This window comes from Eucalyptus grandis, chromosome 9 (genome assembly GCF_016545825.1).
Source record: "Eucalyptus grandis isolate ANBG69807.140 chromosome 9, ASM1654582v1, whole genome shotgun sequence".
Classification (NCBI taxonomy): Eukaryota; Viridiplantae; Streptophyta; class Magnoliopsida; order Myrtales; family Myrtaceae; genus Eucalyptus; species Eucalyptus grandis.
In genome coordinates, this window is record NC_052620.1 from 2776793 (window position 1) to 2804626 (window position 27834).

Consider the following 27834-nt stretch of genomic DNA (forward strand, 5'->3'; position numbering starts at 1 on the left):
ATGGTATGTGCATTTAATTTGTACAGCTTTCTTGAATGTCTAAGGGAACAAAACCGTGAATGTAATTTATTCAGTTTTCAACCACTTTTCAAAAACTTGGCACTCAGTTCACGCTTCATATAAGAATTCGGTGCTTGCATGATTACTTATTTTATATGGGAAAGCTTCTGTGAGAAATCAACATGCATAGGTCAGGTTTTCCACTGAAACTATACAATGTTTTAGTTCTAGGAGAACCGCCAGAATTCTCCTCTCTCTGATCGGATGGAGCCAGCAGAAGATTCACAAGATGCAATCGATAGCGGCGACAAGTTTGGAGAACCGACAGAGGGATCGCATCAAGGGAAAGCAATGATGATATTGGTGATGATCGAAGGGCAAGGGTTGACTCCGAGCAAGAGGGAGAGAATGCCGTTCCTGATGATCAAACGACAAGGATTGAAGGCCAAGAATCGGATAGAGGATTCGAAGGGTCAGTGAGGATGCTATCGCGGGAGAAATTAGCGAATTAGCCATGCATTGGAAGCAAGGAGATCGTACCCGTTTCGAGTGCACCAAATGATGGTTTGGAGGGTCTCCCTTCCATGCAAAACATCAATGCTGGTCAAGTTGGAGACGGAGGATACAAGTCGAGCAAGAGGAATTCATCATCAAGAAACAAAGGTACATATGCCAAATTTTGTGTGATGACAAGCCGAGAATATTATTTATCCTATACCTAATTTTGTTCCACATAATTCACCAATGTCTTGATGGCTGACGGGAGCATCAACTATACGACAAAAAGGAAAAGAAGACAGGAGGCATCAACTAAACTTTAATTTTCGGTTATTAATGAGATAAATTATTTTTAAAATTACTTATTTTTGGCCACATAAACGGAATGGTAACGCGTTTTTCAAAGAAACTTTTATAAATCGAAAGGACGGATGCCGTCCTCAATGAATTCTCCTTTTAAAAAGGTGTCATTGTCGACTCGCTTTTTGCGCTACTCGTTTTGCGTCGGACCAGGGGCGTTTTATGGTAAAAAAAGGGACATTTGACTTTGGGTTGACCAAAAATGACATGCGAGTGACCAAGGAGGAAAGCACGCGCACCGCGTTTTCTCCCGCTATAATTTCGTGGAAACTTCAGGTTAGGGAAAAAAATTTGACGCTATACTATTCCACAAATTGTCACTTATCACGAGCTATACATAGAAAATTCATAAATCCATTCCTATGGAATGTTGTTTTCTATCCAAAAATATGTTGGCCGAAATTGTTGATGGCTTAGGGGCGCGAGTTGTGCGCGTAGGGAGATTTACTTTGTTTAGGATGTGAAAGTTTAGATATTACATTGAATAAATTAAAGTTTTAGGGATTATATTGCATACTTAACCAAAATTCAAGGATCATTTGTATCATTTTATCATTTGTCTAATATCATACATAAAGATCGTGTGATCAATCTAGTAACTTATGGTTTTGCAAAGTTATAAAATCAACTTCCACAATAATGTCCGCAACTCGTACTAGCTAAAAATTAAAAAAGAATTTATTTATAGGCACCTTAACTCTCCCCCATTTCATGACCCAATTCAAAACCTGTTCACGACAGGAGTGGTCCATCAACGCAGCGCCGCCCGCATCTCTATGTTGTTCAAGTGCCGCGAGAAGTCTTAGCCAATGACTTGACCTGAGCACCCAAGCTCCCTCACTGACTCGGCAAGCCAGTCCACGGAGTTGCACACCCTTCAAAGATAACAAATTAAGGAAGAAAATTGTTAAGAACTGGAGCTCAGACTGGGTTGAGTATATGTTAGATCCAGAACAGGTATATCTTGCCAATTTTCGTATTGTCTAATTGGGTCAATTTGAATCAAACCTTTTTCACCTGACTCAACCTATTTATTTGATGGGCCTAGTCTATTGCAAATTAAACCTCCACAAACTAATCTATATCTCATATCCATGTGTCTTAAAGAGAAATCTCCGCACATATATAGCGCTTGGGGCCCAGTAGATTAGATCTTGGGAACAAAATGTGTAGCTTCAATGGAAATTTCTCTACTCCCTCATAATCTAAGGAAAGGAGCTAGAGATTCACATTGTATTATTGCAAATGACAATGAATCTTAGTCCTGAGCAGGACTTTAAAAGGCTCACGCCATCAGGCAGGCGGGCCCCCTCGGGGGCAAGTGAGCCCTGGACGGGGTTTATATCTTAGGGAGTTCCCCAAAAACTCCCAAGGAACAAGCCCGGGAGGGCAATGAAGACAACCCGGGGAAACGAAGCCCACGGGGTGGGTGAGCCTCCCCCAGAGCCCAAGTGATAGTCCCGAGCGGGACTTTAAAAGGCTCACGCTATCAGGCAGGCGGGCCCCCACGGGGGCAAGTGAGCCACTGGACGGGGTTTATATCTTAGGAGTTCCCCAGAAAACTCCCAAGGAACAAGCCCTGGAGGGCAATGAAGACAACCCGGGGAAACGAAGCCCACGGGGGTGGGGCCGAGCCTCCCCGAGCCCAAGTGATAGTCCCGAGCGGGACTTTAAAAGGCTCACGCCATCGGGCGGGCGGGCCCCTCGGGCAAGTGAGCCCCGGACGGGGTTTATATCTTAGGGAGTTCCCCAAAAAAACTCCCAAGGAACAAGCCCTGGAGGGCAATGAAGACAACCCGGGGAAACGAAGCCCCCTGGGGTGGGCCAAGCCTCCCCCAAGCCCAAGAAGTCCCGAGGACTTTAAAGGCTCACGCCATCAGGCAGGCGGGCCCCCACGGGGGCAAGTGAGCCCTGGACGGGGTTTATATCTTAGGGAGTTCCCCAGAAAAAACTCCCAAGGAACAAGCCCGGGGAGGGCAATGAAGACAACCCAGGGGAAACGAAGCCCCTGGGGGTGGGCCGAGCCTCCCCCGCGAGCCCAAGTTAGTCCTGAGCAGGACTTTAAAAGGCTCACGCCATCAAGCAGGTGGGCCCCCTTGAAGGGCAAGTGAGCCCCGGATGAGGTTTATATCTTAAGGAGTTCCTCAGAAAAACTCCCAAGGAACAAGCCCAAGGAGGGCAATGAAGACAACCCAGGGGAAACGAAGCCTCTGGGGGTGGGCCGAGCCTCCCCCCGAGCCCAAGTTTGAAACCTCAGCAGGTCCTTAAACTACTCCCCCGAATAGACCATCCTGGGGGGACTCCTCCTCACAAGCCATTTACAGGCAAGTGAGGGGTGAGTAGTATGGGATAATGGTCCCATTGGGAAACCCGGCCGAGCCCTTTACGGGTTAGGGTCCCACTTTTGATCCCCGTGAAGCCTTCCCCGATAACCAATCCGGGCGTGGTTCAGGGAAATGACAAGGCCTGAGCAGTGACAAGCCCGGCCGGAATCCAAAGAGATACGAGAAATGTTGCAATAGCCTTAAGGAATTGTGAATGTTGCGCGTTACGAAAGTACTAGTCAATCCTCTAGAGAGAGAATTAGGCCTGGCCCAAGCCCAAGTTGGCCTATGTCCGGTCACGGGCAATGGAGGTACACAAGGGACCATGCCCGTCATGGCCGATTTATTCTTCTGGGCCGGGCCCAACGAGGCCCGATTGCTGGTCCTAAATTTTTGGTGATGAAAAATTATTTATCAAAGAGCCTAGTTATCTTTCTGTTTTGGAACCAAAAAAGAAAAAAAAATTCCTGTTCGCTTTTTTTTCTTTTTTATGTAAGTGAGGACTAATTTAATCTTGTGACAAAAGCTATGTGCGCTGAACTACGCTTCTCCCTAGACAAAGTTGTCTTATTGATCCATTTACAGCTCCAGTGAAGTCCCACTTCGAGCTAATCCGATTATCTAATCTCTTTCGGCGTCACCATCCGCATAATTTCACATCATCAAACACCATTTGCTATACCAAAGCCTTTACTATTAGTATTACCTCTCCTTAATCACATTGTCACACTGATATTGTTGTGATATCGTAACGAAATCTCATGGTGTCGCTTGCTTCAGAATCTCTTGAGTGGTACGAGACAACTTACATACTACTTGTTTAGAAAATTCAAAAATCATTGTGACATGTTAAAGGATGGAAAAATTTCTTAAAACGGTCATAAACCTATCAATTTTTTATTTTTATTTTTGGTAAAGGTAAGAAATATATTGACTTGAAACTAGAAAGCTATATAAAGCTATACAGCGAGAACTTGGACCTAAAAACTTGCACTCACAAAGATAGAAGTCAGAGCGAGTGGAAGGGGGCCAAGGTAAAAGGAAACAAGCCAAGCGGCGAATTGAGAGGGCCAAACAGCAGCCAAAGAGAACCAGCTAGCCTTCCTCGAAACCCAAAGAGGGAACAACAAAACAAGAGAGAAACCCAAAAGCCCGCTCAAGGACAGGAAGATAAGAAAGCGACGGTTGCCATAGTGAGGAGCAAAGACCTCCATTCCAAGCTTCCATTGCAACATCTAGGAATTCGAAAGAACCTCCGAATAAAGGCTGGAGGAGAAACCCCCTACTCAAAAACCAGATGTCCAAAGAAGAAGATTAGTCCGCTAAAATGGAAGGATTGAGTGCCCAACTTTGTATTAGTCTTCTATTTGCAGCGGTGGGAGGAACATGATGGAAGGATATAAGGCTTTGTCCTTTAAAGCTCTTTCAAGACGTCCTTTCATGGCTGAGAGGGAAGGAGGTCTACCCGGAAAAGTATGTTATTCGCTCCATCCTATCAATTCAGTCCTAAACATTTTACATTTATCTTAATTCAATCAATCCGATCAATTTTAACTTATACGCTAGTTGTCCTATGTGATGCGATTGGCATAACGTGAACGATTTTTAATAATATTTTATTATGTTTTTAATTTTGTATATTTTTTTTCTCTTTTTTCCCTTCCCTTTTGGCCGGAGGAAGAAGGAAGGGAAGGAAAGACTTGAAAATTAAAATTTAGAAAAATTAAAATATTATTAAAAATTACTCACGTCAACACTAGTTAGCCAAATTGATTGGATTAATTAGCACAAATGTCAAAATTTTAGGACATCATTGACAAAAAAAAAAAAAAAGGTGAAGGACATAATTGGTGCAATTTTAATAATTTTTTTTTTTTTTGGGTAATTTTCCCCTTAAATGATAGGGTCTTGTTAAAGGGTGGATTCGAGTAGAGGAGTGAATTATTTTTATTTTTTGGTGGAAATTAGAAGAGTGAATAGATCGTTGCAAAACGTTTATTTAATTAGGACGTTTCGATTGCTTTGCTGACTCTTCGACGGGACGGGTCTGCGTATCTTCTTCCTATGAAATTATTATCAAAGACCTGAGCAATTGCCCCATTATTCATATGGTATTTTCACCGTTGATTCTTCTTCTCTAGAGAAGTCTTTCCGGCAATTGCAAAGAACTATCGGTAGCAACCCCGGATTGCGCGTTGGTTCGCCCGCCCGCCATCCCCTTCATGTATAAATATGCACTCGACTCTCGAGCAATCCACTCCCATTCAGACATTTTCACAAAAACGCCGAGGGCCAGAAACTGAAAGACTCGAGCGCTCTCCATGGAGGCCGAGTCGTCTCCGTGCGTGACAAGCCCAACTCCCTCTGTTGCCCTTTCATCGCCCGACGTCCAGTTGTCGTCTCCTTTCTCACCCCGTTGCGTTTACTGATGCAGGTTCGAGAGCAGTGAGATGCTGGCGACCTTCTTGTTGTCGACGCCACTCTTGGAGGAGTCGTGGAGGCTGTGCAGCTTGGCAAACTCCGCCGCGCCAAGGAGCTTTGTGGCGGACCAACACGGTGAGGTCGGGTACCTGGCGTTCTCGGGCATCCAGGTGATTGACGGGCCCGAGGCGAGTTGTGGGACCCTGATGGCGCTGGACAAGTGCGGATGGGAGCATCTGTTCTCGCCGTTGAGGTGTGACGGTGATGGCGAGGAGACAGTCAAGGTGGACGCGGGATTCCTCAGTCTCTTCCTGGAATTTTACCATCGACAGGATTTCCGAAACCAGGTATGCAATTTGCCCTGCTTGACTTTGGCTTAGAAGACGTTACATCTTCATAAGTCGAACGTCATCAACTTCCACGAAATTATGGTTTAGCTTTCAGTCACCCTCCTCATAAATTGATCGGCCTGCGGACTTTGCATATCTTGTGATTCATAATCTGGATTGTTTGTTCGTCAGTCAAAGTCCGTACCTACCGTACACGACATTTCAAGAGGACCACGGTTTTACTTTATTTTCAAAACAGAAAAGAACCAAGAAGATAGCGGTTGGTAGATATAAACATATGCATGGCAGATTCTTTTTCTTCACTTTTGACAGCGAGTTCATTCTGTGCACTTGATAACGACAAGAAAAGAGTGTTGCGTTTGACAGCATGGGATTGCAATATTCCTTTGAACCAAAGTTAATATATATTTAATTTAATCTGATGCGATTTAATTTTCCAAGGCCTTATCTCGAAAAACTCACTGAAAATTTGTTTTCGAAATGTTTGTTTGCTAGTCTACGAATTCCACAAATCCTCCTAATTTAAATGGATTTGGTGGGACTACATCAAAAGCAAATTAAGATTCTAGTTCTTAATCCTTATGTGTGAAGGTGATGTGAGGCTGTAATTAATTAAGAACTCTTGAAAATCTATCGACCATCCCTCGTTCCAAAAATCCTGCTACTAATTTTTTGTCTTAGAAGGGAAAAAGCAAATTCACCTGAGAGCAACAGAGATGCATCAACTATCAGGTTTTTTTTTTTTTTTTTTTTTTTTTTTTTTTTTTTTTTTTCAGAAGAACCATATTGTTTTGTTGAACTTACCAATCACAAACAGCAGGAACTCATCCATGCATGGCTGCGCTAGTTAGGCATACCCCCTAATTTGGCCACCAGGTCAGGGGTTCGACTCCCTGAGTTGTTCACGGCTCTCACAGTAGTTTCATGATTGAAGCAGGGGGCATCAGCTGTGAATTGTTGGGCCAGTCTCCCCCAAGGTATAGTCGGTGTTGTGCTCCTGTAAGATGAGCTAGGTCGGATCCTCGGCATAAAAAAAAAAAAAAGCAGGAAAGTCTTACTAAATTGTGCATGACTGCTCAAGACTGTTTTGAGAGATTAAGCTGGTACAATGTATGTATGCATGTATATATGTATATATGTATGTATGTATGTATGTATGTATGTATGTATGTATGTATCACAGTTCTTGGACAATACTAAATTACTAGTCTAGGTTAGTTGTGTTCTTCATAATGTGTTGGAAATCTAGGCATAGTCTTTCTACATAGCCATTAATGTATCGTAGTTTGTAGCGGTAAACCATCGATATAGTAGTCTCCACAGTCTTTTCCTTTTTTTGGGAAGTCAATTGACATTAGCCATACCAGCATATTCGAACAGATCAAAAATTGCCCTTGGGTCATGCACAATTCTTGCTTTCGATTTGAGAGTGAAAAATGCGAAATCCTTCGAGCATTGAGCTGCTTTTGTGTGCAGATTCAGGAATTTCTAGGAAAAGTTAAGATGATTATCCTCACAGGCCATTCCTTTGGCGCAACAACCGCCTCTCTCACTACTCTTTGGCTTCTCTCCCATCTACAGCCCATGGCTTCTCCCATCTCAGTCCTCTGCCTCACCTTCGGCACTCCCTTGCTTGGCAACAAGTCCCTTTCCCAAGCCATTCTCCAAGAAAGATGGGGCGGGAGCTTCTGTAACATTGTCTCCAAGCTCGATGTAGTACCGAAACTGTTCTTCGCTCCACTTACCTCCTTGACTCTTCAACTGCACTTGTTGCTTCAGTTTTGGCAAGTCGCTATGGCTTCACCCGGTCCAGAACAGTTAGTTGGAGAACTACAAAAACAAAATTTCGATGAATTCTTCAGCAACGTCAAAAATGTGTTAAAGATGCTGCACAATCAGAAGAAGGGGCGGGGAACAATTTGTTTTGGCCATTGGGAAGCTACCTATTCTATTCAGAAGAGGGAGCAATCTGTCTGGATAACGCAACTTCTGTTGTTAAGATGATGCATTTGATGCTCGGGACAGTCTCTCCAACTTCCACTTTTGAGGATCATCTGAGGTATGGTTATTATACAAGACCACTTTCTTCGCAGTTCCTGAAAAGAATAAACATCAATGACCTCTCCGAGTCAAGTTACGAAGCTGGTGTCTTCTTGGCATTACAATCCTTAGGAATAGATCCACAGGTAATTAAATGCTTCTCAAATCCGCATGAGACACTATCTTCTTGGCTTTCTAATCCGACTCAAAAGTATAGTCTATCATTGCCCTTATTTTGTGGAAGGATTTTCTTGGAACAATTACTCTCTAGTATGTGGGGAAGAACTCTCCTTTGCTCTCTAAAACAAGTGCATGCAGAACGATGTAGACTTATACATCTTTTTGGGCGATCGCTGAATGATAACTACTCAGTCTTCACTTTGTGGGTTGTGTTCTTATCACTGTGCAGGATGACAATATTTCAAAACCAGCTAAAGATTGCCTGCAGATGGCTCGGCACATGGGACGTGCGCCGAACCTGAACAATGCTTATCTAGCTATCAAACTATCTGAGATAACACCCTGCAGGGCACAACTTGAGTGGTACAAGGCACACTGCGATGAGTCCGTGGATCAACGTGGGTATTATGACACATTCAGGGAATTTGCAGCATCCAGGAGGGAGTCCACAATCGACATGAACCTGTTCAGACTCGGCGCATTCTGGGATAGGGTCATAGGCATGGCAGCACGGAATGAACTCTCGCACGATTTCCACCGCAGGTCCAAGTGGATCCATGCGCCCCATTCCTACATGCTCCTCGCCGAGCCATTGGAAATTGCACGCTATTACCGTCATGGCATGCACACAAAGAAGGGACATTACATCAAGCACGGAAGGAATAGGAGGTTCCAGATTTTGGAAAGATGGTGGAATCGGAAGGTGGCTGTTGCGGCGCAAGAACCACAACAAAATAACAACAAAAGGAGTAGGAGCAGGTACGCAAGCTTTACTCAAGATTCTTTGTTTTGGGCAAGGGTGGAGGAAGCTAAAGACTGGCTCAAGGACGTGGAAGAGGAACAGGACCTGAATAAGTTGAAACCGCTTCTGGAGAACATGAACGGTTTCGAGACGTATGCAGAGGAGCTAATTAAGAACAAGGAGGTCTCCAAAGATGTTGTGCTTAAGAACTCAAGTTACACATTATGGTTTGAGAAATGGAAAGATTTGAAGTCGAAGCTCTTGCAGCAACCTTCTACTCCTGTTCTGAATGGAATGGATTGTGATGACAAAGAGATCTACAGATAGTGACACTAATAGTCTTTGAATTTTAACTCAATATAAAACATGATCCCTGAACTTATGTGTTCCCCGAATTTTAATTTAATGCACAACCTAAACTTATAGCATATATTGAATGGACTCCATGAACTATTTGAAAATGTTTAAGATTGGGGAAAATATTGAGTATTTTCATAAAAAAAACTTCTTTTGTTTTATTTTGTTTTGTAGTGAAATGCAATAACCTGTAATAATAAGGAAATGTCAAGTTGGGACATTACAGTTGAATTTTATTCTATTGGGCCCTCCCAAATAGTGGAAATCTATTGGTCGGTGCCAAAACTGTATTTAATTATTTTCATGTTGGTAAAGTTTTGACGAGCATTGACAAGTCTATGTAACTTTATTAATAACTTTCTAAATTACCTGCTTTCGCAATTACCAAAATTTTGAATTCGCTAACTCTTATTGATGCGAAATTTCTGACTTATATCCACTTTTGTCAGATTAATTAAAAGGCGGGCTTGTGAGTATATATAAATATATAATATATGCTAAATTTTGAGTATATTCTTATAATAGGGTTAGAATTAGAAATGAATTTTCTAGGATGGGAAGCTATGGAACATGGCCTCCTGTTGTGAATGGCCTGTATCGAACCGGTCGCCGATTCGCTCTAAGTGTCCCTCTCTCTATCTCTCTCTCTGAAAAACTCCGACTCTTTCTTCGCAGACTAGCTCCATCAATCTCTCCAATGGCGATCACCTCCGTTCGCCTTCTCATTCCTCCTTCCTTCACGTAGCCCTCCCTCTCTCTCTCTCTCTCTCTCTCTCTCTCTCTGATTGAATCCATACTCGGTTCAACGTATCATCTGGGTTTTGTTGCAGTGCTCTGTTTTTGGTCTGTTGTCTTCGAATTCGTGGAAAAACCTCTGCTTTTAGATGTGGGTTTGCAATTTGGCGTCGTTTGTCGGCCCTGCGATTGATCATTCGCGTTTTTGCATGTACAGACTATTACGGGCTTGAGGCAAATGCTGGGAGGTAAAATTGTCGGTAAGTGTTTTCCGTGTTTCGGTCCAGTTTTGAGTCGTTCGTCGTGAATGGTTTATTTGCAAAAAGTTGGAGATTTTTAAATGTGCTTGTTTCGCCATTTTCAAGATGATTTATTGGCATACAAAGTGCGGATGGACATCTTTTATTGTTTCAAAAGTAGGAGCAAATAGAGAAGCAAAGTTTCCATGGCATCTCGGAGAAGTTTGGACCCACATTGTAGTTGTATTATAGTGTGCATCTGATAATTAGCAGTACTTTATAAGAACCTGCATCGTGCATTGATTTAATAAACTAGTACATTTCTGATACTTAGTTTCCGCTAAATTGAATTAATATTATGAAAAATCGCAAATTAATATAACAAATGGTAAAATCCTAAATTGATACATCCGTCAACTGTCATATGTTTTTTAACTAAGCAATTTAATGAGAAAATTTAAGGAAAGTAATGGAGAGTAAGTTTGTCAATGGTTGTACTAATTTATGATTTTTGTGATTAAATAATTAATTTTGAATAAATTACCACTTTAAAGATATTTCGTGGTGTTAACTCTCGTTTATTTTGGTTTTTAAACCTCAGGAAGTTTCGTGAATGTTCTCTGAGGGGTGGCTGCATATCTTTCCTAAAAAAAGGTCATCAAAGAACAGAGCAATTGGCCCATGATAACATAGTAATTGACCGTTGGCTGTCCTTCATCTTCTTCTCAGAAAGTCATTTACATTCAACTCCTTTTCTTTGCCATATCTGCAAAGAACCATGGCTCTGATGAGCAATCCTGTCTTAGGCATCAGTTCGCCGGCCCGCCATTCCTTCATATAGTCGTTGCCATGCGTGACAAACCCAAATCTCTCTGTTGCCCTTTTATCGCCGGATGTCGAAGTGCCTCCCTTCTCACCCAGTTGTGTTTAGTGATGCAGGTTCGAGAGCAGTGAGATGCTGGCGAGTTTCCTGCATCGACGCCCGTCTTGGATGAGTCGTGGAGGCTGTGCAGCTTCGCAAACTCCGCCGCTCCGAGGGGCTTCGTGGTGGACCAACGCAGAGAGGTTGGTTACCTGCCGTTTTTGGGCATCCGGGTTATTGACGGGTCCGAGCCAAGCTGCGGGACCCTGATGCTGCTGGGCGGGTGCGGATGCAAGGATCTGTTCTTGCTGTTGAGGTGTGATGGCAACAGCAAGGGTACAGTCAAGGTGGACGCCGGATTCATCCGTCTCTTCCGGGGGTTTTACCAGCAAGAGGATTTCCAAAACCAGGTGCACAGTCGCTTTTGCCTTGTTTGACTTCAACTTAGAAGTTTGACCATACACAACTTTAGTTCTTTTCTGGGTAATTTCGTCACATCTTCTATCGCTCGAGGATCATCAACTTTCATGAAATTATGGTTTAGCTTTCAGTCACCTCCTGATAAATTAATCGGCCTATGGACATTACCCATCTTGTGATTCATAATTTGGATTGTTTAATCCGGACCTACTACATGTGAATATAACATTTCAAGAGCACAAAAAGCCACGGTTTTATTTTATTTTCAAAGCAGAAAAGAACCAAGATAAGGGCGGTTGGTAGGAAATGTATCAACATTTGCAAGGCAGACTTATAAGTGTACAGTACTTAATGAGGCAGCATCTCTGCATTTTCCTTCCTCAGCAGTGCTTGCTTGCAGGGTCTTCTTTTCTTCTCTTTTAACAGTGAGTTCATTCCGTGCACTTGATAACAACAAGAAAAGAGTGTTGAGTTTGATGGCATGAGATTGCAACGTTCCTTTTATACCAATGTTAATATTAATTTAATTTAATCTAATGTGATTTAATTTTTCAATGCCTTATCTGGAAAAACTCACTGCAAAAAACATGAATTCCACAAATCCTCCTACTAATTTGAATGGATTTGGTTGGGATTTAAAATTTACATAGAAAGCAAATTAAGATACTAGTTCTTAACCCTTATATTGAAGGTGATGTGAAGGTTTAATTAATTAAGAACTCTTGAAAATCTATTGATCATCCCTCATTCTGGAAATCCTGCTACTGATTTCTTGTCCACTAGAAAGCAAAAACCAATTCATCTTAGAGCAACAGAGATGCATTAACTATCAAGGTTTTCTTCAGAAGAACCATATTTGTTTTGTTGAACTTACCAGTTACAAACAGCTGGACAGTCTTATTGAACTGTGCATGACTGTTGGAAATGTTTTGAAAGATTAAGCTAATGCAGTGGATATATACATCGGACAGTTCTTTGGCAATACTAAATTACTAATCTAGGTTATTTTTATTCTTCATTTATCATATTCTTGGGCCATGTGTTGAAAATCTAGATGAAATCTTTCTACAGGGCTATTATTTTATCATAGTTTGCAGCAGTAAACTGCCGATATAGTAGTCTCCAGATTCCCTTTTTTTTTTGGGGGGGGGGAGTCAAATGACATTATTCATACCAGCATATTTGAACTAATCAAAAATGCCCTTGGGTCATGCATGTATTAACTTTTCCTCAATTCTTGCTTTCGTTCTGAGAGACAAAAACACGAAATCCTTTGAGTCACCTGAACTGTTTTGAGGATCATCTGAAGTATAGGTATTATACAAAACTATGTTCTTTGCAGTTGCTGAAAAGGATAAACATCAACGGCCTCTGTCAAGCTACGAAGCTAATGGCATTACAATCCTCAGGAATAGATCCACAGTTAATTAAATGCTTCTCAAATCCACACGAGACACTATCTTCTTGGCTTTCTAATATGACTCAAAAGTATAGTCAAATGACATTATTCATACCAGCATATTTGAACTAATCAAAAAATGCCCTTGGGTCATGCATGTATTAACTTTTCCTCAATTCTTGCTTTCGTTTTGAGAGACAAAAACACGAACTTGAACGGTTTCGAAAATAAGCAAAGGAGCTAGATGCGAAGGAGGAGTTGTCTATAGATGTTCTGGCTAAGAGGTCGAGTTACACATAATGGGCTGAGAAATGGAAAGCTTTCAAGTCGAAGTTCCCACAGCAAACCATCTGCGCCCTCTGAATGGAATGGATTGTGATTAAAGAAAAATTGATGACATTCATCATTGTTTATGCGGAGATCGTCATCTCCGATGTAATTGTGTTCAATGCAGACAACTACAGAATAGGAAATGTCAAATGGGGAAGCTCCATTTATTTATTGCAGCAACACTACAGTTAAATTTGATTATTGGTTTGTGCCAAAAATAATTTGATGTACGTAGTTCAAAGTATGCTCGATCCTACGGCATGTTCAGCAACACTCACTCACTCACTCACTCTCTCTCTCTCTCTCTCTGTGTAAATTGAGACTCTACGTAGTTCAAAGGATCATCTGGGCTTTTAGTGAGTATTCTGTTTTCGGTGTATTATCTTTGCATTTGTGAAAAGTCTCTGCTTTCAGCTGTGGATTTGCATTTTGGCATCGTTTGTCCGTCCTTTGATTGATCATTCGTATCTTGCATGTACAGACTTTTTCAAGGTTGAGTCATTGGCCGTGAAATTGATGGCATCTGATTAACGCTGTTGTGCTCATGAGTGGTTTCGGGTTTTGTAGAGGCTCTGTGTGATTATAATAAGGTTTCGAAACTTTGTATGAAAGCTGGGAGAGTCATTTTCACGAGGTCTGTTCGTATAAATGCCCACATATCGGTTCCTGGGGTTTCTTCGGGGAATCCGGAAATAGCACACATTCTTCTCCCTCACCGCCTCGCCGCTCTCTTCTCTCTCTTCTTTTTTCCTCTATTTTTTCTTCTTCCCTTTAGCTCCAATAGGAACGACAACAGACGTTCATCCCCTTCCACCACCACCACCTTACCTCGTCTCAGTCCACCACATAACCGCCATTTCAGTCCTCCGTCATCGAGCTTGTGCTCAGCCGGCGAACTTGGGCCTCAGATTTTGGATCTAAAGGTCTAGTGAGCCCCAGATTTGTGATCTAAGCTCAACCCGACCTCAAATCAACCAAGGTCGGCTTAGACAACGAATGAGGCGGCGGCGGCGGCGGCGTGGTTGGCCGACACGGCGTAGGGCCTCGACCTCCTAGCTGACGCAGGTGCGGAAGCGAAGGGCGCGGGAGGAAGTGGACAGGAGGCGGCCACGCTGGAGGTCGGAGAAGGAGCGGGTGAAGATGAAGGCAGAGATGGAGGCGACATGCCAGAGGCGGCGGCGGCGGTGGCGGGTCTGAGGTCGGGCTCGAGGTTGAGGCCAGAGAAGGGAAAATGGGGCAGGCGGAGGAGAGAGAGAAAGAGGAAGACAGCCCGTGCAGGAAGGCGAGGGACGGTGAGAGAGGGGGGAGACCTTGACTGAGTGGGGGCCCGCGCACTACTGTTGCAACGTGAATGGAATCAGGAGAGATCGAGAATCAGCCGTCAAAGAACAAAGTAATAGCGTCGTGCTTATATAGTATTTTCTCTAGTCATCTCGACTCCAGAGCAATCCACTTCCATTCAGACATTTTCACAAAGCAGGGACCGAAAGACTCGAGCGCTCTCCATGAAGGCCGAGTCGTCGCCGTGCGTAACGCGCGCCAACTCTTTTTGTCGCCCTTTCGTCGCTGGATGTCGAATTGTCGTCTCCTTCCTCACCCGCTTGCGTTTACTGATGCAGGTTCGAGAGCAGTGAGATGCTCGGGACTTTCGTGGCGTCGACACCCCTCCTGGAGGAATCGTGGAGGCGGTGCAATTTCGCGGACTCTGCCGCTCCGATGAGCTTCGTGGCGGACGAATGTGGCGAGGTTGGGTACGTGGCGTTCTCGGGCGTCCAGGCGATCGACTGGTCCGAACCGAGCTGCGGGACCCTGATGGCGCTGGGCGAGTGCGAAGGGGAGCCTCTGTTCTCACCGTTGAGGTGCGATGGCGAGGGCGAGGGCGAGGGCGAGGGGACGGTCAAGGTGGACACCGGATTCCTCCGTCTCTTCCTGGAATATTACCGGCGACAGGATTTCCAAACCAGGTACGCAGTCCATTTGCCTTGTTTGATTTTGACTTAGAATTTTCTTTTTCTTTTTTTGGGGTCGGAGAATTAGAAGTCTCACTACACGTGACTTTTGTTCTTTTCTGGGTAATTGCGTTACAACTTCATTAGTCGAACATCAGCAACTTCCGCGAAATTATGGTTTACCTTTCAGTCACCCTCTTGATAAATTAATCGGCCTATGGACTTTACCCCTAATTTGGATTGATTAGTCCATACCTACTATATGTGAGTACGACGTTTCCAAAGCTCAAACGCCGCCGTTTACTTTAGTTCTTTTCTGGGTAATGCATTACAACTTCATTAGTCGAACATCATCAACTTCCACGAAATTATGGTTTTGGCTTTCAATCACACTCCGATAAATTACTTTACCCGTAATTTGGATTGTTTAGTCCATTTACTTTATTTAAAAGCAGGTTCTAAAAGTTAAAGTAGCTGTTAGATGGAGACTCATGCTTAGTCGGTTTTTTTTTTGCCTAATATTAAGTGTAAACATATTTAAGTGGAAAGACAAATATGGTCCACTGAACTTAGGACTATAAGCTCGACACCATGTGAGATTTTGATAGGACAATTTGTTAACCGATCTAAAAGCTTAAGTTGTTAGATGTAAATGTGGTTTATTATTTAAATATTCTAACAATAATAAAAAAGCAAGATAAGGGCGGTTGGTAGGAAAATGTATAAACATTTGCTTGCAGATTTAAAGGTGTACAGTACTTCATAAGGCATGCATCTTTGCATTTTGTTGCCTCGCCTCACCATAGCTTCCTTGCAGAGTCTTCCTTTCTTCTCTTTGAACAGCGAGTTCATTCTGTGCATTTTATAACAACAAGAAAAGAGTGTTGAGTTTGATCGCCAGTATTCCTTTCTAGCGAAGTTAATATTTATTTAATATAATCCAATGCGATTTAATTTTTGAGGCCTTAGCCGGAAAAACTCACTACGAATTTGTTTTTGACCCGGGAAAGGAAGAAAAAGAATGCACGATGAGATAAATATCCTCTTATACATCTGCAATAGATATAAAATAAGGGTGTAAATGAGAAGAAACGTTTGTTAGCACACGAATTCCACAAATCCTCCTCCTAATTTGAATGAATTTGGTGGGATTTAAAATTTACATAGAAAGCAAATTAAGATTCTAGTTCTTAATCCTTATGTGTGAAGATGATGTGACGATGTAATTTATTAAGGACTCCTGAAAATCTATTGACCATCCCTCATTCTGCAAATCTTCAAACTAATTTCTCGTCTCAAAAGCAGAAAAACAAATTTATCTTAGAGCAATAGAGATGCATCAACTAACAAGGTTTTTCTTCTATTGTTTTGTTGAATTTACCAGTCACAAGCAACAAGACAGTCTTACTGTATTGTGCATGACTGCTGGAGACTATTTTGAGAGATTAGGTTGGTACAGTAGATATATACATCGGACAGTTCTTGGACAACACTAAATTACTAATCTAGGTTATTTGTGTCCTTCGCATATCACATTCCTCGGCCATGTGTTGGAAATCTAGATGTAGTCTTTCTATAGTATGTAACGGTAAATTGTCGATATTGTCTCTACAGTCATTTCTTTTCTTGGGGAAGTCATTGACATTAGTCATACCAGCATATTTGAAGTAATAAAAAATTGCCCTTGGGTCATGCATGTATTAAGTTTTCCTCACTCTAGCTCTCGTCGTGAGAGTAAATTATTCAAAGTCCTTCAAGCACTGAGCTGCTTTTTGTGTGCAGATTCAGGGATTATTAGGAAAGGTTAAGATGATTATCCTCACAGGCCATTCCTTTGGAGCAACAACCGCCTCTCTTACTGCTCTTTGGCTCCTCTCCAATCTACAGCCCGTCGCTTCTCCCATCTCAGTCCTCTGCCTCACCTTCGGCACTCCCTTGCTTGGCAACGAGTCCCTTTCCCAAGCCATTCTCCGGGAAAGATGGGGCGGGAGCTTCTGTAACATTGTCTCGAAGCTCGATGTAGTACCCAAACTGTTCTTCACTCCACTAACCTCCTTGACTCCTCAACTGTACTTGCTGCTTCAGTTTTGGCAAGGCGCTATGGCTTCACACAGTCCAGAACAGTTAGTTGGAGAACTGCGAAAACAAAATTTTGATGAATTCTTTAGCAACGTCAAAAAATGTGTTCAAGATGCTGCGCAATCAGAAGAAGGGGCGAGGAACAATTTGTTTTGGCCACTGGGAAGCTACCTATTCTGTTCGGAAGAGGGAGCGATCTGTCTGGATGATGCAACGTCTATTGTTAAGATGATGCATTTGATGCTCGAGACAGTCTCTCCAGTTTCCAGTTTTGAGGATCATCTGAAGTATAGTTATTTTACAAGACTGCTTTCTTTGCAGTTCCTGAAAAGAATAGACATCGATGACCTCTCCGAGTCAAGCTATGAAGCTGGTGTCTTCTTGGCATTACAATCTTCAGGAATAGATCCACAGGTAATTAAATGCCTCTCAAATCTGCACGAGACACTATCTTCTTGGCTTCCTAATCCAACTCAAAAGTATAGTCTATCAGTGCCCTTATTTTGTGGAAGGATTTTCTTGGAACAATCACTCTAATATTTGAGGCAGAACTCTCCTTCGCTCCTTAATAATAGTGCATGCAGAATGATGTAGGCTTATACTAGGACATCTTTTTGGTGCTCGCTGAATAGTAAGTACTCAGTCTTCACTTTGTGGGTTGTGTTCTTACTACCATGCAGGATGACAATGTTTCAAAGCCAGCTAAAGGTTGCCTGCAGATGGCTCGGCACATGGGACGTGCACCGAACCTGAACAATGCTTATCTAGCTATCAAACTATCTGAGATAACGCCCTGCAGGGCACAACTTGAGTGGTACAAGGCACGCTGTGATGAGTCTGTGGATCAATGTGGGTATTATGACACATTCGAGAAATTTGCAGCATCCAGGAGGGAGTCCACAATCAACATGAACCTGTTCAGACTCGGCACATTCTGGGATAGGGTCATAGGCATGGCAGCACGGAATGAACTCTCGCACGATTTCCACTGCATGCCCAAGTGGGTCAATGCGTCCCATTCCTACATGCTCCTCGCCGAGCCATTGGAAATCGCACGCTATTACCGTCATGGCATGCACGCAAAGAAGGGACATTACATCAAACATGGGAGGAATAGGAGGTTCCAGATTTTGGAAAGATGGTGGAATCGGAAGGTGGCTGTTGCGGCGCAAGAACCACAACAAAATAACAACAAAAGGAATAGGAGCAGGTATGCAAGCTTTACTCAAGATTATTTGTTTTGGGCGAGGGTGGAGGAAGCTAAAGACTGGCTCAAGAACACAGAAGAGGAAGAGGACCTGAATAAGTTGGGATCATTTTTGGAGAACATGAATCGTTTCGAGACGTACGCAAAGGAGCTGATTAAGAACAAGGAGGTGTCCATAGATGTTCTGGCTAAGAACTCAAGTTACACATTATGGGCTGAGAAATGGAAAGATTTGAAGGCGAAGCTCTTGCGGCCACCTTCTACTCCTCTTTTGAACGGAATGGATTGTATTACGAAGAGATGAAGAGATAGTGACACAAATAATTCTCGAATTTTAACTTAATGCATGACCTAAACTTTCAGTATATATTGAATGGAGTCCATGAACTATTTGAAAATGTTTAAGATTAGGAAAAATATTGAATATTTTCATTAAAAAAAAAACTTTTTTTGTTTTTTTTTTTTGGTGAAGAAATTTTTTGGTAAGTTTTAGGTGTTAGGATTTTTTTATTTTATTTTATTTTGTTTTGTAATGAGATGCAATAAACTGCAGAAATAAGGAAATGTCAAATTGGGACATTACAGTTGAATTTTATTCTACTGGGCCCTCCCCAAATAGTGGAATTCTATTGGTCCGTGCTGAAAATGTATTTAATTATTTTCATGTTTGTAAATTTTTTACGAGCATTGGTAAGTCTATGTAACTTTATTAATAACTTTCTAAATTACCCACTTTCGTTCATAGTTTTGCAAATAACTAATCTTTATTACATAAGTTCTAAGATTTTGAATTCGCTAACTCTTATTCATGCGAAATTTCCTACTCATATAGACTTTTGTCAGATTAATTAAAAGGTGGGCTTGTGAGTATATGTGCACATATATATATATCCTAAATTTTGAGTATATTCTTATAATAGGGTTAGAATTAGAACTGAATTTTCTAGGATGGGAAGCTATGGAACATGGCCTCCTGATCGAATGGCCTGTATCGAACCGGTCGCCGATTCGCTCTAAGCGTCCCTCTCTCTCTGAAAAACTCCGACTCTTTCTTCGCGGACTACCTCCGTCAATCTCTCCAATGGCGATCACCTCCGTTCGCCTTCTCATTCCTCCTTCCTTCACGTAACCCTCTCTCTCTCTCTCTCTCTGGGATTGAATCTATACTCGGTTCAACGTATCATCGTATCATCTGGGTTTCGTTGCAGTGCTCTGTTTTTGGTCTGTTGTCTTCAAATTCGTGGACAAACCTCTGCTTTTAGATGTGGGTTTGCAATTTGGCGTCGTTTGTCGGCCCTGCGATTGATCATTCGCGTTTTTGCATGTACAGACTATTACCGGCTTGAGGCAAATGCTGGGAGGTAAAATTGCCGGCAAGTGTTTTCCGTGTTTCGGTCCAGTTTTGAGTCGTTCGTCGTAAACTAGATTGGCATTTGATTGATGCTGTCGCGCTGATGAGCGGTTTTCGGGTTTTTTTGTAGAGGCTCTGTGTGATTATAATAAGGTTTCGAACCTTTGTGTGAGAGCTGGGATTTCTTCGGGAATCGGAGAAAGCACCACCCAAATTCTCAAGGGACAAGAAGATGGTGCCTGATTCAGATCCTCCAAGCCTTAAGGATACCGATTCTTTGCATTGGTTTTTGAATCAACGTCGTCCGATCTAGAATTTTTCTTTTTTTCAACCCTTTGCGTGCGATGACATCTTACTTTTAGTTATGCTCCCAAGTGTCTCGCTCCATGACTAAATTCATGTTGTTGACCTATGTTTGTCTAAATTGGCTTGCCGTACGAAGCTTGTGGCTTTGACTAGAGCTGGAATGAGCACAGAGTGCGTATTCCCAAGAATATAAGTTTTTTTAGTTATGTTTAGAATGATATTTTACATTTAGCAGACATTTCAATGGTTGGACGTTACTGATGGGTGGAAATATTTCATTCTGGATAATTTGACATATAACAGCCACTCTTCTCATTAATTTGTTTTAAACTAATTATATCAAAGAGGGTTTGAGTATGTTTTCATGGCTATTCCATATCTTTTATTTTGGATAATTAAGTGACTGGAAAGAACTGGAAGAGAGATCTTGCTGTGATGCTGCATCATTTTTCATGCCTGACGCTAGTCTTCAAGTTATGCACTCTGCATAACCTTGTGGTATATATGTATTTTAAGCATATGTGATCATGTTTGTATGATTGCACTCTCATGTTAAGCTTCATGCCGAATGTGACAATTTGTAATTTTGTCTCCATTGTATAATATGTTGACTCATTCTTTTGTTAAGAATTGGAGCTTGGATTGGGTTGAGTATATGTTAGGTCCAGATTAGGTATATCTTGCCAATTTCTATATTGTCTAATTGGGTCAATTTGAACCAAAGCATTTTCAACTTGACCCTATCCACTCATTTGATGAACCTATTCTATTGCAAATTAAAGCTCCTCAAACCAATTAGATCTCATATCCATATGTCTTAGAGATAAATCTCTACATAGATTGAGAGCTTGGGGCTCGATCTATTTGATCTTGGGAACAAAATGTGCAGCTTTGATGGAAAATTCTATACTCTCTCATAATCTAAGGAAAGAGCTGCAGATTCGCAATATATGATTGCTAATGACGATGAATTCAGAGAAAGATGAGAAACTTTGCAGTTGCCTCAAGTGGTTGTGAATGTTATGCGTCCCGAAAAAGTACTAGTCAAATCTGCAAAAAGACAATAGAAAGGGAATTCGGCCCGGCCCAAGCCAAGGTAGGCCTCCTATCACGGGCATGGGAGACAAGGGGCTGTGCCTGGCATGGCCGATTATTTCTTCTGGGCCCGGCCCGGCATGGGCCGATTGCTGGGCCTAAGTTTTGGCGATGGAAAATTAGTTATCCTCGCCCTCAATTTTATAGAGAAGAGCCTAGTTATCTTGTCTGTTTGGTTTCTTTCTCTTTTTCTTTTTCCTTTTTGTATTTTTTTAGCGTTTTATTGACATAAAGCGATGCACAACACATATTCTTAGACAAAGTCTTCGTCTTGATCCATTTGCAGCTCATTGTTCCAATGATGTCCCACTTTGAGCTTATCCAAATATTTACTCTCTTTCGGCATCGCCATTTGTATAATTTCGTTTTTTAACCATTAGCATCACCTCTCCTTAATCATTCCGTCACATTTCGATGATACTGTAATGAAATCTCATGAGTTGCTTACTTCAAAATATCTTAAACAATGTAAGACAATTTGCATACAACTTGTTCAAAAAATTCAAGGATCGTTGTGATATATATTAAAGAGTGAGAAAATTACTAAAAAGGGTCGTAAACTAATTGACATAATCCTAATTATTTTTTTCTTTTTGCCAATTGAGTTATAAAATTTTTTGTATTTCTACCAATTCGGTTTATTCATCCAATTTTGGCCGATTAGCACTGAGGTGAACTTTGGTCATCCCATGTGGGGCAATTAGCTTTAATGTGAATAATTTTTAACAATAATTTAATTTTTTTACAAAATTTTTATTTTTATTTTTTTCTTCCCTTGTGGTTGGAGGAGAAGGAAGGGAAGATTAAAAAAAAAGAGAAAGCTAAAAAAAATAATAAATAAATATATAGTAAAATATCATTAAAAATTATTTATATCAATGCTAATTAACTAAAATTGGTTAGATGGGCTGAGTTAGCCTAAATGACAAAAAAAAAGATAATTAAGGCTTAATTGGCCCCAAAAAAAAAAGGTTGAAGATTAAATTGGATTATAGACATTTTTGGTAATTCTGTCATCAAATGGCATGGTCTTGTTAAAGAGTGAATTTGAATTTATTGACAAAAAAATTATTAGAAGAGTGTAATATATTTATTTTTTCAGTCGAAATTAGAAAAGTGAATTGATTGTTGCAAACGTTTGTTTAATCAGAACGTTTGGATTGCTCCGCTGCCACTTCGCCGGGATGCGGTCCGCCTATCTTCTCCTATGAAAAAAGAACCGAGCAATTCCCTCCCGACTGTAAAGTATTCACTATTCAATATCGAATGTCTTCATCTTTTTTTTTTAAGTCACCCCAAGTCAATTTTCGTGTTTTCCCCGTAGCTCCGAAGAACGATCGCGGCTCTCCTTCACGCGTACCGTCCGCCATTCCTTCATTTATAAGTGTGCCCTCAATCAGACACTTTCGCAGAAACGCCCAGGGCCAGATCTTGCTCGAAACAGAGAACGAAAGACTCGAGCACTCTCCATGGAGGTCGAATCGTCTCCGTGCGTGACTAACCCAACTCTCTCTATTGCCCTTTTATTGCTGGATGTCAAAGTGTTAGTCTCCTTTCTCACCTACTTGCTTTTTTGCTGATGCAGGTATGAGAGCAGCGAGATGCTGGCGAGTTTCCTGGCGTCAACGCCCTTCTTGGAGGAGTCGTGGAGGCTGTGCAGCTTCGCGAACTCCGCCGCACCGTGGAGCTTCGTGGCCGACCAACGCCGTGAGGTTGGGTACGTGGCGTTCTCGGGCGTCCAGGTGATCGACGGGTCCGAGCCGAGCTGCGGGACCCTGGTGGCGCTGGGCGAGTGCGGATGCGAGCATCTGTTCTCTCCGTTGAGGTGCAATGGTGAAGACGAGGGAGCGGTCAAGGTGGACGCTGGATTCCTCCGTCTCTTTCTGGATTTTTCCCATCGACTGGATTTCCGAAACCTGGTATGCAATTTGGTATGCAATTTATACTTCATAAGGCATGCGTCTCTGCATTTTCTTGCCTCGCATTTGCAGATTCTTTTGCTTCACTTTTGACAGCGAGTTCATCCTGTGCACTTGATAACGACGAGAAAAGAGTGTTGCGTTTGACAGCATGCGATTGCAATATTCCTTTGAACCAAAGTTAATATTTATTTAATTTAATCTAATGCGATCTAATTTTCCAAGGCCTTATCTGGAAAAACTCACTGCACATTTGTTTTCAAAATGTTTGTTTGCTAGTACACGAATTCCACAAATCCTCCTAATTTAAATGGATTTGGTGGGATTACATTAAAAGCACATTAAGATTCTAGTTCTTAATCCTTATGTGTGAAGGTGATGTGAGGCTGTAATTAATTAAGAACTCTTGAAAATCTAATGACCATCCCTCATTCCGAAAATCCTGCTCCTAATTTTTTTGTTTAGAAAGGGAAAAAGCAAATTCATCTGAGAGCAACAGAGATGCATCGACTATCAAGGTTTTCTTCAGAAGAACCACATTGTTTTGTTGAACTTACGTCACAAACAGCAGGAAAATCTTACTGAATTGTGCATGACTGCTGGAGACTGTTTTGAGAGATTAAACTGGTACAGTAGATTATATATATATACACATCAGATAGTTCTTGGACACTTAGTCTAGGTTATTTGTGTTCTTCATATTTCATATTCCTTGCCCATGTGTTGGAAATCTAGATGTAGTCTTTCTACAGAGCCATTAATGTATCATAGTTTGTAGCGGTAAACCATCGATATAGTAGTCTCCCCAGTCCTTTCCTTTTTTTTGGGGAAGTCAATTGACATTAGCCATCCAGTATATTTGAACAAATCAAAAATTGCCCTTGGTCATGCACAATTCTTGCTTTTGATCTGAGAGTAAAAACCACGAAATCCTTCAAGCATTGAGCTGCTTTTTTTGCACAGATTGAGGAATTTCAGCAAAAAGTTAAGATGATTATCCTCACTGGCCATTCCTTTGGAGCAACAACCGCCACTCTCACTGCTCTTTGGCTCCTCTCCCAACGCCAGCCCAAGGATTCTCCCATCTCAGTCCTCTACCTCACCTTTGGCACTCCCTTGCTCGGTAACGAGTCCCTTTCCCAAGCCATTCTCCAAGAAAGATGGGGCGAGAGCTTCTGTAACATTGTCTCGAAGCTTGATGTGCTACCGAAACTGTTCTTTGCTCCACTCACCTCCTGGACTTCTCAACTGAACTTGCTGCTTCAGTTTTGGCAATTTGCTATGGCTGCTGTACCCATTCCAGAACAGTTAGCTAGAGAACTTGAAAGACAAAATTTCAATGAATTCTTCAGCAACGTCAAAAAATATGTTAAAGATGCCGCACAATCAGAAGAAGGGGCGAGGAACGATTTGTTTTGGCCATTGGGTAGCTACATATTCTGTTCAGAAGAGGGAGCGATCTGTCTGGATAATGCAACGTCTATTGTTAAGATGATGCATTTGATGCTTGAGACAGACTGTCTAGCTTCGAGTGTCGTAGATCATCTGAAGTATGGTGATTATACAAGACTACTTTCTTTTCAGTTCCTGAAAAGAAGAGACATCAACGCCCTCTCCAACTCAAGCTATGAAGCTGGTGTCTTCTTGGCATTACAATCCTCAGGAGTAGATCCACAGGTAATTAAATGCTTCTCACTATCTTCTTGGCTTCCTAATCCAACTCAAAAGTATAGTCTATCAGTGCCCTTATTTTGTGAAAGGGTTTTCTTGGAACAATCACTCTCTAATATGTGGAGCAGAACTCTCTTTCACTCTCTAATACAAGTGCATGCAGAATGATGTAGACTCATACTGGGACATTTTTTTGGTGATCGCTGAATAAAAAGTACTCAGTCTTCACTTTGTGGTTGTGTTATTATCACCGTGCAGATGGCTCGGCACATGGGAAATGCACTGAACCTGAACAGTGCTTATCTAGTTATCAAACTATCCGATATGGAACCTTGCTGGAAACAACTTGAGTGGTACAAGGAACACTGCGATGAGTCCCACGATCAACGTGGGTATTACGACACATTCAAGGAATCTGCAGCATCCTGGGGGGAGTCCACACCCAACACAAACCTGTTCAGACTCGGCGCATTCTGGGATGAGGTCATAGGCATGGCAGCACGGAATGAACTCTCGTCCAAATTCCACCACAACGTCAAGTGGATCAAGGCGTACCATTCCTATAGGCTCCTCGCCGAGCCATTGGAAATCGCAGACTATTACCGTCATGGCATGCACATGAAGAAGGGACATTACATCGAGCATGGAAGGAATTGGAGGTTCCAGATTTTGGAAAGATGGTGGAGTAAGAAAGTTGTTGTTGTGGCACTAGAACCACAACGAAATAACAACAAAAGGAGTGAGAGCGAGTACCCAAGCTTTACTCAAGATTCTTTGTTTTGGGCGAAGGTAGAGGAAGCCAAAGACTGGCTCAAGAACGCGGAAGAGGAAGAGGACCCGAATAAGTTGGGACCGCTTTTGGAGAAGATGAACGATTTCGAGACGCATGCAGAGAAACTAATTAAGACCGGGGAGGTGTCCAAAGATGTTCTGGCTAAGAACTCAAGTTACACATTGTGGGCTGAGAAATGGAAAGATTTGAAGCCGAAGCTCTCGCAGCTACCTTCTATTCTTGTTCTGAATGAAATGGATTGTGATCATAAAGAGATTGAGGCATAATAAAAATAGTCCCCGAACTTTTGTCCAATCTAAACTTTTGATTTAATGCGTTCCCTAAATTTTAACTTAATGTAAGACCTAAACTTTTAGTATATATTGAATGGAGTCCATTAACTATTTGAAAATGTCTTAGAACAGGAAAAATATTGAATATTTTCATAAAAAACAATTCGTTTTATTTTGTTTTGTAATGAAATGCAATAAACTGCAGAAATAAGAAAATTGCAAATTGGGGCATTACAGTTGAATTTTATTCTTCTGGACCCTCCCCAAATAGTGGAATTCTATTGGTCCGTCCCAAAAATGTATTTAATTATTTTCATGTTGGTAAATTTTTGACGAGCATTAGTAAGTCTATGTAACTTTGTTAATAACTTTCTAAATTACCTACTTTCGCTCATAGTTTTGCAAATAACTAATCTTTATTGCATAAGTTACTAAGATTTTGAATTCGCTAACTTTTATTCACGCGAAATTTCCGACTTATATAGACTTTTGTCGGATTAATTAAAAGGTGGGCTTGTGAGTATTATATATTTATGTATGTATATATATGCTAAATTTTGAGTATATTCTTATAATAGGGTTATAATTAGAACTGAATTTTCTAGGATGGGAAGCTATGGAACATGGCCTCCTGATGCGAATGGCCTGTATCGAACCGGTCGCCGATTCGCTCTAAGCGTCCCTCTCTCTCTGAAAAACTCCGACTCTTTCTTCGCAGACTACCTCCGTCAATCTCTCCAATGGCGATCACCTCCGTTCGCCTTCTCATTCCTCCTTCCTTCACGTAACCCTCTCTCTCTCTCTCTCTTCTCTGGGATTGAATCTATACTCGGTTCAACGTATCATCGTATCATCTGGGTTTCGTTGCAGTGCTCTGTTTTTGGTCTGTTGTCTTCAAATTCGTGGACAAACCTCTGCTTTTAGATGTGGGTTTGCAATTTGGCGTCGTTTGTCGGCCCTGCGATTGATCATTCGCGTTTTTGCATGTACAGACTATTACCGGCGTGAGGCAAATGCTGGGAGGTAAAATTGCCGGCAAGTGTTTTCCGTGTTTCGGTCCAGTTTTGAGTCGTTCGTCGTAAACTAGATTGGCATTTGATTGATGCTGTCGCGCTGATGAGCGGTTTTCGGGTTTTTTGTAGAGGCTCTGTGTGATTATAATAAGGTTTCGAACCTTTGTGTGAGAGCTGGGATTTCTTCGGGGAATCCGGAGAAAGCACCACCCAAATTCTCAAGGGACAAGAAGATGGTGCCTGATTCAGATCCTCCAAGCCTTAAGGATACCGATTCTTTGCATTGGTTTTTTGAATCAAGGTCGTCCGATCTAGAATTTTTCTTTTCTTTACCCTTTGCGTGCGATTGTTATTTATTTTTGTGATCCCATATTTTAGACCCACATTTTCTCTTAAAGTTGCGACTATTCGACATGAAGTTTTTCCACACTTCGTACCATTTCGTGACAATCGCCCATTTGGTAACCGTCTTGATGGGAGACGGGATATAAAAAGGAACGTACGTTCATTTCTGACGGGTGATGACAAGATCTAACACAAACTCTCATATTTAGAATACACCATCAGTACGTGAGGGAATTGGGTTAGTAGCGTATCCCCAATTTTCTTTGATTTCAGGTTTTTCTAACGAACGTGAACAAGAACAATGACTGGACGTTTGTCTTTAATTGATCCTAGCTTCCGCATCATGAATTTTATGTCTTACATTTGATATCAGAGCATGTTAAAAGCCTTTGCCTTGTTTTGTTGTATTTTTGTGTTTTTTCGGTGTATTTTCGGGCTTTTTTAGGATGAACAGTAACTCGAAGTTTTGAGGCCAAGAGAGATTCGCCGATTCCAGGCAAAATCCGGCGACCCACCCCTCGAATTCGGACCCGTATGGTCGCACCGCCATGACAAATATTAGCCATGAGTTATTTGT

At 41.8% G+C, this 27834-nt stretch overlaps 4 protein-coding genes across 5 annotated transcripts in view; all 4 read left to right on the plus strand.

The window, feature by feature from the left end:
- LOC104420078 (lipase-like PAD4) overlaps positions 1–9257 on the plus strand; it is an 88193-nt gene extending 78936 nt beyond the window's left edge. For both annotated transcript variants that reach the window (XM_039301802.1, XM_039301801.1), the window contains exon 4: positions 8403–9257. In XM_039301802.1, the coding sequence (XP_039157736.1) occupies positions 8403–9242 (840 nt within the window). In that variant the 3' untranslated portion in view covers positions 9243–9257. The remainder of the gene's footprint in view (positions 1–8402) is intronic.
- A 5411-nt stretch (positions 9258–14668) lies between these two features.
- On the plus strand, positions 14669–15258 carry LOC120288257. Its single transcript, XM_039301903.1, has 2 exons — positions 14669–14782; positions 14877–15258. Exons 1-2 carry the CDS (start codon positions 14763–14765, stop codon positions 15256–15258), a joined length of 402 nt encoding a protein of 133 aa, XP_039157837.1. The 5' UTR covers positions 14669–14762.
- A 2076-nt stretch (positions 15259–17334) lies between these two features.
- LOC120288340 (lipase-like PAD4) lies at positions 17335–18880 on the plus strand. Its single transcript, XM_039302273.1, has 2 exons — positions 17335–17699; positions 17966–18880. The coding sequence occupies exons 1-2, from the start codon at positions 17514–17516 to the stop codon at positions 18794–18796; spliced, it is 1017 nt and encodes a 338-aa protein (XP_039158207.1). The 5' UTR covers positions 17335–17513; the 3' UTR covers positions 18797–18880.
- Positions 18881–22666: 3786 nt separating this feature from the next.
- Positions 22667–25921, plus strand: LOC104418074 (lipase-like PAD4). The gene is made up of 4 exons (XM_039301696.1): positions 22667–22733; positions 22830–23163; positions 24127–24840; positions 25093–25921. The coding sequence occupies exons 1-4, from the start codon at positions 22714–22716 to the stop codon at positions 25891–25893; spliced, it is 1869 nt and encodes a 622-aa protein (XP_039157630.1). The 5' UTR covers positions 22667–22713; the 3' UTR covers positions 25894–25921.
- The last annotated feature ends 1913 nt before the right edge of the window (positions 25922–27834 follow it).